Genomic DNA, 12,280 nt, shown 5'->3' with positions numbered 1-12,280 from the left:
TCTTTTCTAACAGTTTAAGTCTTTATTATCACTTTAATTTAACACATCCTTGCTAAATAAAAGTATTAATTACTTTCAAAGAAAGAAAGAAAGAAATTACTAACCCCAAACTTTGAACAATAGTGTATAATGTTACAAAATATTTCTAATTTAAATAAATGCTGTTCTTTTTAATGTTGTATTCTTCAAAGAATCCTGAAAAAAGTATTACAGGTTCCCAAAAAATATTGGTAATAAATCAGAATATTAGAAAGATTTCTAAAGGATCATGTGACACTGAAGACGGGAGTAATGATGCTGAAAATTAAGCTTTGCATCACAGGAATCAATTATATTTTAAAATATATTAAAATAGAAAACTTTCACAATATTACTGATTCTTCTGTATTTTTAATCAAATAAACACAGCCTTGATGAGCAGAAAAGTCTTACGGTGCGTTCACACTGGCACGTAGCGAGCGGGGCGAAGCGAGCGTTTTCAATTCATTCATGTGGAAGTTGAGCGTAAACGGTCGCGTGGTGCATTTTGGGATTGGAAGCGTTGCGGAGAAAGCGTTGAGAGCGGCTGAGAGCGTCAAAAGGTTGGGCATTCCTCAACTTTATGCAAATTTCGAGCGCAAAACGCCGGCGACAACCAATCGCTGTGAAGAGTAGGCAAGGCAAGATTATGACGCGTGTTTCTGAAACTGGTGGATTACTGAGCTGAAATCACATATTATTGAAAAAGTCAAGCAAAAGTAAATGTACTTTGCATGCTTTCATTACATGCCAGTGTTTAGTTTGCGAACCGCCGTTAAAAGAAGACAATGGAACGTAAATAGGGTGTGAACATTGTTTTTCAGAGGCGTGCTCTGCCCTAAATTTGACACACCCCAAAGCAGTGGCGTTGTAGCGTTGCCAGCGGCACTGAGCGCGGATTTGACGCTGTAGTGTGAACGCACCGTACTGATCCCAAACTTTTGAACGGCAGTGTAATATATTGATAAATTGACATAATATTCTCAAAGTTGTGCATCAATCCTTCTATATTCATGTTTTTTTCCCTTTTAAAGCAATGAACTAGGGCTGTCCCCGACTATGAATTTTCATAGTCGAATCAGAATTTTCGAATCTTTCTATAGTCGACCGATAGTCGAATCATCTAGGCCTATGTGTGTGTGTGAATGGGTTGGGAGGGGCACGACACTATAGTCAGCAGGAGGGTAAAACAGTTTTTATTTTATTTTACACACTGCACACAGCAACAACTTTTAATAAAGCGACCAAAACTGCCTGCCAACTGACAGACGAACTTATTTAGGTTTAAATAAAAACACAGAACGCGTCTTTTAGTTCTAAAAACGCGAGGCGCACAGCACTGCCTTTTTTGCTAAGCAACGACCGAAACAGCTGTCCTGTCAGTCAAATCAAAGGATTATAGCGCGAACGCTCTAAAATCTTAGTTTTTTGCTGTTAAGTAAACTGTCATATTAGCAGAAACCCTAAATAATACAGCTCCTGGTTACCCACGATAGACACCAAAGGTTTCTCCTCCATTTCTTGCAGTCTCCGGACTTTTTAAGCGACGGTAAACTTTCGCCATCACAACAGAAGTCCCGCCTCTCCATTCATTCGATTGGACAATGGAAAAGAACGCGAATGACGTTAGGCGTTTTTCCGCTCAGAGTTGATTTTTTTTTTCAACTTCAGGCGCTCAGAGCGCTCCTGCAAAAACGCGAGGCGCGGGGGGCGCATAAACAGAGCGCAGAACGCTCACTGCCAACAGAAAACCATTCAAAAGAGGCGCCTCCAATTGCAAAAACGCGTTCGGTGTGATCGCCGCCGGTGTAATCTCTGCCGTCAAGATGGTCCGCATCTCATCATGGATCAGGGCAAGTGAAAATTAAATCTGTCACAGGGGTGGTTAGATTTATTCACAAACACGTTAAAAATATTTATTGAACGCTTCTTTCTTTTCACTTTTGTTTTTACTGCATTATCATAATCAAAGGCTGTATATAATGTAATATAACCGTACAAAACCAGTAGTTCTGTGTGCAATTAGACATTGAGCACCCCCATAATGCCAAAATGGTATGATGCTCGTTTCACCCGCGAAGATTCGACTGTGAGATCGGTGGTCGAATCAGGCTCCGCATATCGATGCATCGAATCTTCGACTATTCGGGGGACAGCCCTACAATGAACTATTACATAAATTAAAATATCCCTCTTTTTTTTTTTCAATGTTTTGTTTTGTAGTTTTCAGTAGATTTTGCTGAAATATCCCCCTTTTAAAAAACATATTTTTAATTATTTTTAAAGTATCTTACAGTTTATAAGAACTAAGCAAATAAAATAAATTCTATTCTTATTATGATCTATTCACTTATTTATTTATTTCAGTTTCTCAAACTGGAAAAAACACTTCTATCATAGAAGGACCCACTGGTTTTCAGGTAGATTGTGTGTTTTTCATAGGGTGTTAACTGAAACATTGGGGTGTGATTAGTACAAAGTAAATGTAAAACATTTACACAGTATTTCTAAACAAAAAACTGTGGCATGCAAATTGCATAGACTTTGTTGTCCATGTTTGTGCTGTTACATGATTTGCATTTGCATTGAATTTATTTAGTGAACCGTAATCTCACAAACTCAGACAGTGTGTACAAATAAACTGTGCATTCTGAGTCAATTATAATTATCTTTTTTTTTTGTCCATCACAGCTCTCTGAATGAACACTTGGCACAGTTTCGCATTGTTTGCCACTTTCGGCTTACTGAGTATAATTGAATCACTGAATCATGTTTCATGAATGTTTCATTTATGTTCCTCCACCTTAATAAAACCCAGGGTTCTCTCAGGGACGCCTAACTAATAACAGAAAAAAGCCTAAGAGATGTTAAGCATCACTGCAAAGAACAGTCCCTCATGAGATTACTTTTCATGAATGAAGATATGTATCATGAAATCACCCCAGAAGAGATTATACACTTGAGATTATAAATATTAATAGCTGAAATAACGGTAGTACGTCTTCTGAATGGTTTCCAACAGTCCGGCTCTGTTTGCAATTTAGCCATTGCATGCAAAAGCTTAGCTTGTGGGAGTCTGTATTTACAATAAATTATTTTTTGATGTGTCCATATTAGGGCTGTGCAATTAATCGCAATCGCAAAAAAATCGCGATTTAAGCACATGCGATTTCTAAACCGCACAAGGCTGCGATTTTATCTATCCTCCAACGGCACCCCCGCCCCCCTTGAACGTCAAGTTCATTTTATTTTCGATATAGCGCCACATCACAATAGAAGTCATTTAAGGTTATCTTTCCTATAGAACAGGTCTATACATAGTTCTTTTATTAAACATACTAAATTGCCTTATGTTATTTATCTTATTTACACTAAGGCATGTCATTTCTGTCTCTTCATGGTCGCGTGATTACAATGTCTCCTCCAAGAAAACACGGACTGGATCGCGGACTCCATTCATAAAAACCTAATCTACTATGGCGCGGAATGCCACGTAATTCGTCGATTTTTGTATTAATAAATCAAAAGTTGGTCTGTCACTTAATTCAAATCGCGATATGGACTAGTGTCTGTGAAAACTGAAATGCAAAAAGATCGTTTTACTGTGAATCGTGCATGTTCCGTTTGCTTCTGTATGTATGAGGAGACGCGTTTTATTTCTTTACTACATGCAGACTGAAGCACACGTGACGCTCCCGCTAATTTTTGGCATTTGCATCTCACATGAACAGATAAACTCAATCGCCAAATCGCTGCTGTGAGTTTCACTTTTACCGTTTCATTTGAGAAAACTAGCATCATATACACACAGAAACTTCACTGCAACCTGTCAAAATAAAAGTACGGTTTAACATGTAACAGAACAATATTAGTCCTGTATTACTTTTGTACAGTATAATGTAGGTGTTTATATATATTCCTATTTAAATAATTTACATAAAACAATATATATGATAAAAAAAATTACAACAAGATTAACCACTTAATTATTATTTAAACGTTTTAAACTGAATATATTTTTTCTTCCACGCATTGATTTTAACAGTAAATTTCTGTTTGTTTGACAAAAATTAAAAGGGTTTATTTTTAATTTGATTAAAAATAAATAAATGTTTATGCTTTTTCATTATCAGAAAAATTAAAACATAAGAATTTCTAAAAAAAAAAAAAAAAAGCAAAAGATTTTAGAACCCTCAAAATGTTAAAATAGAGAGTTTTGGACTTATTTTTCCACTGAATTGAATGTATTCGTTATTGCACAAAGTAGGCTAAAGTACCGGGAAAAAAGTAAAATGGCTTATTTATTTTATGTTGTCTGTTTTAAAGACAATTTTACTACAGTTTTGTTTATTAAACTTAATACTATGTTATTTCATGGTGAAATGTTTTGTTATGCACTTCTTGTGCACTGAATACATTTAGAATGTATGTATGTAGCTTGTTTGAAAAAGCAAAAAAAAAAAAAAAAAAATCGCAAATAAAATCGCAATCGCAATATTCCTTCAAAAAATCGCAATATGATTATTTTGTCCATATTGCACAGCCCTAGTCCATATTGGTGTGACACTCTGTTCTCTGTACTGCATTGTGAAACACATAAAAGTAAATATAGGAACTGAACTTTTGTTTTTCTGTGATTTATTATGAAAAAATAAAAGCTTGTATATTAGCTGTACAAGTGTCCGCTGCATAATAAGCAATCCATTAATCTTTCAGTTATGAGAACAGATAAAACTGTTCTCTAAATTTGCATAATAAGCTAAATTATGTATTGTTTGCATTTAGTGTTAAACGCATTTCCTGGTGTTTTTGACTAAAATGATTGACCTTTTTTCAGAGGAGATATTTTTACATTAATATATTAGTTGATAATAAATAAGGACTCACTTCACAAGAACTAATTTGAAACACAATTTCCAGATAATTATGCTTGCGAAACAGAGGACACCTAAAAGCACACAACTAGTCTGGCAGAAATCCTTGATTGTTTTTTTGAAAGTGCCGCAGGGGGTTTGTTGAATTGCTACAATAAAGACCTTCAAGGCTCTCGATGTGACAGTCTGCACGTCGAGGCTGTGTTGCCTTTTTAGGTGGTTGATTTTAATCTTTATTTCATCTTAATCTTTATTCAGATCAATGGTGAACACGTCCCTGATGTGGCTGCCCGACTTGAGTCTCTGTCAGCACATGCCCTTGCTCAGTTGGCTGTAAGTATTTCCTGTTATTGACCCCTCTTTTTTTACCTTTTACATACACAAAGTAGAGGATAAAATCCTCTGCACCTTTACTAATGCACAACAGTATATACAGTTTATATTATTTTAGCCTGGAATCAACTTTTTTATTTATTTTTTTAGTGAAATATAGTGATGTACACTTATAGTCAGAAGTTTTTGAACGGTAAGATTTTTAATGTTTTTTTAAATAATTCTCTTCTGCTCACCAAGCCTGCATTTATTTGATCCAAAGTACAGCAAAAGCAGTAATATTGTGAAATATTTTACAATTTAAAATTACTGCTTTCTATTTGAATATGTTTTAAAATATAATTTATTCCTGTGATCAAAGCTAAATTTTCAGCATCATTACTCCAGTCTTCAGTGTCACATAATCTTTTAGAAATCATTCTAATATGATGATTTGCTTTTCAAGAAACATTTATTATTATTATTCAAAATTTAAAACAGTTGAGTACAGCTTTTCAGAATTCTTTGATTAAAAGAAAGATCCAAAGATCAGCATTTTTCTGAAATAAAAAGATTTTGTAACATTATACACTATACCATTCAAAAGCTTGGAGTCAGTATATATACACACACACACATATATTTTGGGAAAGACATGATAGAAATAATACTTTTATTTAGCAAGGATGCTTTAAATTGATCAAAAGACATTTCTAATTTTACAAAAGATTTCTATTTTCAGATAAATGCTGTTCTTCTGAACTTTCTATTCATCAAAGAAACCTGAAAAAATCTATTCCACCTAATAATGATAATAATGTTTTATTGAGCAGCAAATCAGAATATTACAATGATTTCTGAAGGATCATGTGACTGCAGTAATGATGCAAAAAATTTCAGCTTTGAAATCACAGGAATAAATTACATTTTAAAATAGATTAAAATAAAAAACAATTATTTTAAATAGTAAAAAAAAATCAAAATCTTACTTCTTCTGTGCTTTAGATCAAATAAATGTAAAAGATATTTCTTTAAAAAAAAACATTAAAAACTTTTGACTGGTAGTGTATAAAGAAATAATATAGTGAAATTAGTAACCTTTTCAGTGAAATATAGTAAAATACATAGTGCATATGGTAAATTCTTAATTATAAAAAAGAGTTATTAATATTCAACATTCCAATAATCAAAGTTTATCTGTGACAGCACTCATGGAACAATTTTGATCCATTCAGGCACTGACATATCTTACCCCAAATCATCTGGCACAGTGTACCCCACATCCATCATTTTGACAAATGGTTTATTTTTAAAGGAATACCTTGTTTTTAGCGAAATAATAATGTCAATAATGCCAAATGTGGTTTGGCAATTCACATGTATGAAATATACAGGGGTTGGACAATGAAACTGAAACACTGGCCAATATAATGTTGGAGGTTTCATGGCTATATTTTTGCAGCCTGGTGGCCAGTCTTCACTGATTGCACATTCCACCAGTAAGAACAGGTGTGAAGGTTGACTATGTGCACCCAATGGTTCAGACATTGTACTCTGAAGGTGGTGCCATGTATCAGGATGATAATGCACCAGTACACACAGCAAGACAGGTGACAGAGTGGTTTGATGAACATGAAAGTGAGGTTGGACATCTCCCATGGCCTGCATAGTCACCAGATCTGAATATTATTGTGCCACTTTGGGGTGTTTTGGAGGAGCGAGTCAGATAACATTTTCCTACACCAGTATCATGTAGTGACCTGACCCCTGATCTGCAAGAGGAGAATGGCTCAAAATGCCTTTGGCTACTGTGCAGGACTTGTATTTGTCATTCCAAAGACGAAATGCTCTATTGGCCACAAAAGGAGGCCCAACACCATACTAACTGTGGTCTAAAACCAGGTGTTTCAGTTTCATTGTCCAACCCCTGTATGTAAGACCTGGATAAATTAACTTTGACATAAAACTAATGTTCCTTCACGTGTAGAAAATTTACTTTGACATGTTAAAATGGTTTTAGCTTTAAAAAAAGGCAGCTCTGTTTGATGGGTTTAAATATATGACATGACAAAATACAGGTGCATCTCAATAAATTAGTATGTTGTGGAATAGTTCATTTATTTCAGTAATTCAACTCAAATTGTGAAACTCATGTATTAAATAAATTCAGTGCACAATGACTGAAATAGTTAAAATTTTTGGTTCTTTTAATTGTGATGATTTGGCTCACATTTAACAAAAACCCACCAATTCACTATCTCAACAAAATTAGAATATAGTGACATGCCAATCAGCTAATCAACTCAAAAACTCTGCAAAGGTTTCCTGAGCCTTCAAAATGGTCTCTCAGTTTGGTTCACTAGGCTACACAATCATGGGGAAGACTGCTGATCTGACAGTTGTCCAGAAGGCAATCATTGACACCCTTCACAAGAAGGGTAAGCCACAAACATTCATTGCCAAAGAAGCTGGCTGTGCACAGAATGCTGTATCCAAACATGTTAACAGAAAGTTGTGTGGAAGAAAAACGGAGAGAACTGCACCCTTGAGAGGCTTGTCAAGCAAAATTGATTCAAGAATTTGGGTGAACTTCACAAGGAATGGACTGAGGCTGGGGTCAAGGCATCAAGAGCCACCACACACAGACGTGTCAAGGAATTTGGCTACAGTTGTTGTATTCCTCTTGTTAAGCCACTCCTGAACCACAGACAACGTCAGAGGCGTCTTACCTGGGCTAAGGAGAAGAAAAGTGGACTGTTGCCCAGTGGTCCAAAGTCCTCTTTTTATATGAGAGCAAGTTTTGTATTTCGTTTGGAAACCAAGGTCCTAGAGTCTGGAGGAAGGGTGGAGAAGCTCATAGTCCAAGTTGCTTGAAGTCCAGTGATAAGTTTCCACAGTCTGTGATGATTTGGGGTGCAATGTCATCTGCTGGTGTTGGTCAACTGTGTTTTTTGAAAACCAAAGTCACTGCACCCGTTTACCAAGAAATTTTAGAGCACTTCAAGCTTCCTTCTGCTGACCAGCTTTTTAAAGATGATGATTTTATTTTTCAGCGGGATTTGGCACCTGCCCACACTGCCAAAAGCACCTAAAGTTGGTTAAATGACCATGGTGTTGGTGTGCTTGACTGGCCATCAAACTAGCCAGTTAGAGAATCTATGGGGTATTGTCATGAGGAAAATGAGAAACAAGAGACCAAAAAAATGCAGATGAGCTGAAGGCCACTGTCAAAGAAACCGCCTCGGGTTTTGTATGAAACCCTAGTTCCTCGAGGGAACGAGATGCTGCGTCTTCGGAGTGCCACCAGGAGCACTGCAGGGACGCTGGAATTGTGGTAGGCGACGCAGCGTCTCGTTCACTCGAGGAACTAGGGTTTAATACGAAACCCGAGGCATTCCCCTTCGGGAACGTCGAGCTGCGTCGGAATGCTTTGGGAACGATATGCCCACGCCGCCAGAATTCCAAAGCCCTGCTCTGTGTGAAGCAGGTAGAGAGGGGCAGGAATGCCCAAATGGCTGCCGAGAGGCAGGAGAGAGGGGCGAAAGTAGCCCAGAATAATTGCTGCTAGAGAAGCAGAGAAAGGAGCGGCCTAAGCCGACTTGTAGAAAGGGCAAGGTAGCCCGAGTAGAAAGAGCGGCCTCAGCCCACTCTTGAAAAGGGCGAAAGTAGCAAAGAAGCCGAGAAAAAGAGCGGCCTCAGCCCACTCTTGAAAAGGGCGAAAGTAGCCCAGAATAATTGCTGCTAGTGAAGCAGAGAAAGGAGTGGCCTCAGCCAACTTATAGAAAGGGACAAAGTAGCCTAGATTAAATAGTCCTACTGGTAGTAGGTGCATCAGAATGGAGGGCGTGGGAGCCCGGAGTGTGGGGGAGATCTAACTCATAGAACCTCACAAATGTAAGTGGCGTGGACCATCCTGCAGGGGAACCCCTGCTAGGAAAGCCTTGGACGCCGCAACTTTGCGGGTCGAGTGAGCCTTGGCTTCCAATGGAGAGGGAAGACCAGAAGACTTATAAGAGATAGAAATGGCATCCGAAATCCACCGACTTAGTGTTTGCTTAGAAGCTGGAAGATCTCTATTATGGGGACCGAAACATACAAATAATTGTTCCGTCTTCCTCCACAGGGCAGCTCTGTGGACGTATGTGTCCAGTGCTCGCACAGGACACATACAGTTAAGCTTCTGTTTTAAAGGACAAAAGCCTGTCCGAGATTTCCTCAATGGGCTCGAAAGGAGGATTACATAGAGCTTCTAGTACCACTGCCGGGGGCCTCAGCCTCAGCGCACCGCGGAGGAAATGTGACACCAGGGGAAGTCTCCCAAGGGAGGTATCACCGAAGGGAGCATGGAAGGCATCTATGGCCAGCACATAGCCCTTCAGCGTAGAGTGTGCGTTACCGGCCGTAAGGCGGGCTTGCAAAAAGTCCAGCACTGAACCAACTGGGCAGTGAACTGGGTTAATCTGGTGCTGATTGCACCACAGGACAAACATATTCCACTTCCTGGTGTACATTTTCCTCGTAGAGGGAGCTGTGGATTGGATGATGGTCTCAACAACCTCGGTTGAGAGACCGGAATCTAGGAGCTGTGCCCCCTCAGGGGCCACACTCATAACTTCCATAGCTCCGTGCGAGGGTGCAGGATCGCACCCCCTGCCTGTGAGAGGAGATCCCTCCTGACGGGAATTTCCCAAGGAGGGCCGTCTAGGAGAGAACTCAGGTCTGAGAACCAGACTCGACCCGGCCAGAACGGGGCCACAAACAAGAGGCGGATTCCGTCCTGGCGCACTCTCTCCAGAACTCCCGGGAGCAGAGCGGTCGGGGGAAAATCGTACAGACGAAGCCTCGGCCACATCTGTACCATAGCATCCAGTCCCAGGGGAGCTGGATGACTGAGAGAGAACCAAAGGGGACATTGTGTCGTCTCCTGGCTCGCAAAGAGATCCACTTGGGCTTTCCCAAATTTGCTCCAGATGACTTCCACCACCTCGGGGTGGAGTCTCCATTCCCCGGGCCTCAGCCCCTGCCTCAACAGGACGTCTGCTCCCACATTGAGATGTCCAGGTATATAAACTGCACTCAGCGAGAGGAGTTTCCCCTGGGACCACACAAGGATCTGTTGTTGTTCAAGGGGCGTGACCGCAGACCTCCTTGGTGGTTGATGTAAGCGACCACCGATGTGTTGTCGGTGCGAACCAACACATCTCTCAGGTCTGGGAGGAAGTGTTTCAGAGCTAGAAACACGGCCTGCATTTCCAGGCAATTGATATGCCACGTAAGATGGCGTCCAGTCCACAGACCCTGGGCTGAGCGGCCACTCATGACCGCTCCCCATCCAGTGAGGGAAGCGTCCATCGCAAGTGTCACACGACGACATGGAGCTCCCAACATTGGGCCTTGAGAGAGGAACCAAGGCTTCCTCCACATATCCAAGGCACGAAGGCAACGCCGCGTGACCTTGATCAAACGGAGTGGGTTGCCCCTCGGGGAAAACCCCCTGGTTCTGAGCCACCACTGTAATGCATTCAGCATTCCGAGATCTAGAATTGGACGCAAGGCTCCATCCTTCTTTGGAGCTATGAAGTAGTGGCTGTAGAACCCGCACTCCATGAGATGAGGAGGGACCACCTCGATGGCCTCCTTCCTCAAGAGAGTTTCTACCTCTTGTTCCATAATCAGAGCCTGCTGAGGGGCCACAATAGTGGTGATAACCTCTTGAAAAGATGGCGGCCGGGCGCCAAACTGTATCTTGTAACCTCTTTCTACAGTCTGCAGGACCCATTGAGATACATTTGGCAGAAGTTTCCACGCTGCTAAATGATCTACTAAGGGAATCAGCCTCTCGAGGTTGACCTCTGATGGATTTTGAGATGGCGAATCCTTCTGCACCGCAACGCGAAAGGGCGGATGCAGAGAGGGAGATTCGCGAGAGATCGCTGCGCCCTGAAGCACCGAAGGTGGCAGGGTTGGCAGACCAATCTCTCGAGGGCACTGGGGTGCTGGTAGAATTTGCCCAGGGGGGCCTGCCCTCAGAAGCCCTGGGCCGCTTTCTCTTTCTTTCCAAACCGCTCTGTAGCCTGCTCTGCTGTGGCGTCTGCCGTTGCTAAGCAACCATGACCTGCGCTCTCCATAAAGACGCGGAAGTTTCAGCAAAGGATAAATGGATTTTCAGCATTAAAAATCGCTTGCAGTTTTAATTTTCTGCTCCCCGGTCACCACGTCCGGCCAACTGATGTTGAGTTTGGCAACAGCATAGGTGACCACCTCCACCAACTCCTCGTACTCGACAGGCTGGGAGGGCGTGGGACCAGCCTCCTCGACCATCTCCGTATCTTCCTCCTCAGAGGAAGAAAGACGGAGGGACGAGTGCTCCTCCTGGTGGGAAGAAGCCGAGGTGCGGGCTTCCACACCAGAAAAGGGCAAGGATCTGCCAGAGGAGGATGGAGAAAGGGGCTCGCCCGTCTCCACACTCGATAGCAGATCCATCTGCGATCCCCACGAATGCAGGCGCCGCTCTGCCTCAGCAGAAGCGGGACCTGATCCGCGAGGAATGCTAGTGAGGGCTCCTTCCTTTAAAGAGAGCCCTCCGGGAGCAAAGCGTGCGGAGTGGCAACCACAAACAATGCACACAATCAGCCTCCTCAAAGGCTGACTGGGCATGTCTCACCCCCAAGCAAGCAACACACAAAGTGTGTGTGTCCTCAGCCGTAATGTAACGTTGGCATGGAGGAACACAACGTTTAAACTGCTTGCTATCGCCCATTTTATTTTCTCTATGTCAGCACTCAAATAAAAGTAGAGCAAACGGGCCCTGAAAAACAGTGCTGACGGACAAACATACACACAGAGCGCGACTGAAAGACAGAAGCTGCCGGCTGCATTCACCGCATGTGCTTTATAGCTTCCTGGTTCCTGATGTCACCCCGTCCGTGACGTCACACGCGCTTCTCTATTGGACTGATTACACACGTGATTCAGAGCGTGGTCACGCTGGAGGCGTTCCCAAAGCGTTCCGACGCAGCTCGACATTCCCGAAGGGGAACTGGGCTTTCATACCACCTCAGCAGTGCCACAGACTG

At 41.5% G+C, this 12,280-nt stretch overlaps 1 protein-coding gene across 1 annotated transcript in view; it reads left to right on the top strand.

Moving 5' to 3' along the window:
- rxfp2a (relaxin family peptide receptor 2a) overlaps nt 1-12,280 on the top strand; it is a 75,357-nt gene that overhangs the window by 38,216 nt on the left and 24,861 nt on the right. The window contains exon 9 of the mRNA XM_073829429.1: nt 5,151-5,225. Coding sequence (XP_073685530.1) covers nt 5,151-5,225 — 75 coding nt within the window. The remainder of the gene's footprint in view (nt 1-5,150; nt 5,226-12,280) is intronic.

The sequence above is a fragment of the Garra rufa genome, chromosome 23 (assembly GCF_049309525.1).
Source record: "Garra rufa chromosome 23, GarRuf1.0, whole genome shotgun sequence".
Lineage (NCBI taxonomy): Eukaryota > Metazoa > Chordata > Actinopteri > Cypriniformes > Cyprinidae > Garra > Garra rufa.
Note: the sequence above shows the minus strand (reverse complement) of the source record. Positions and strands in the feature narration are given on the sequence as shown.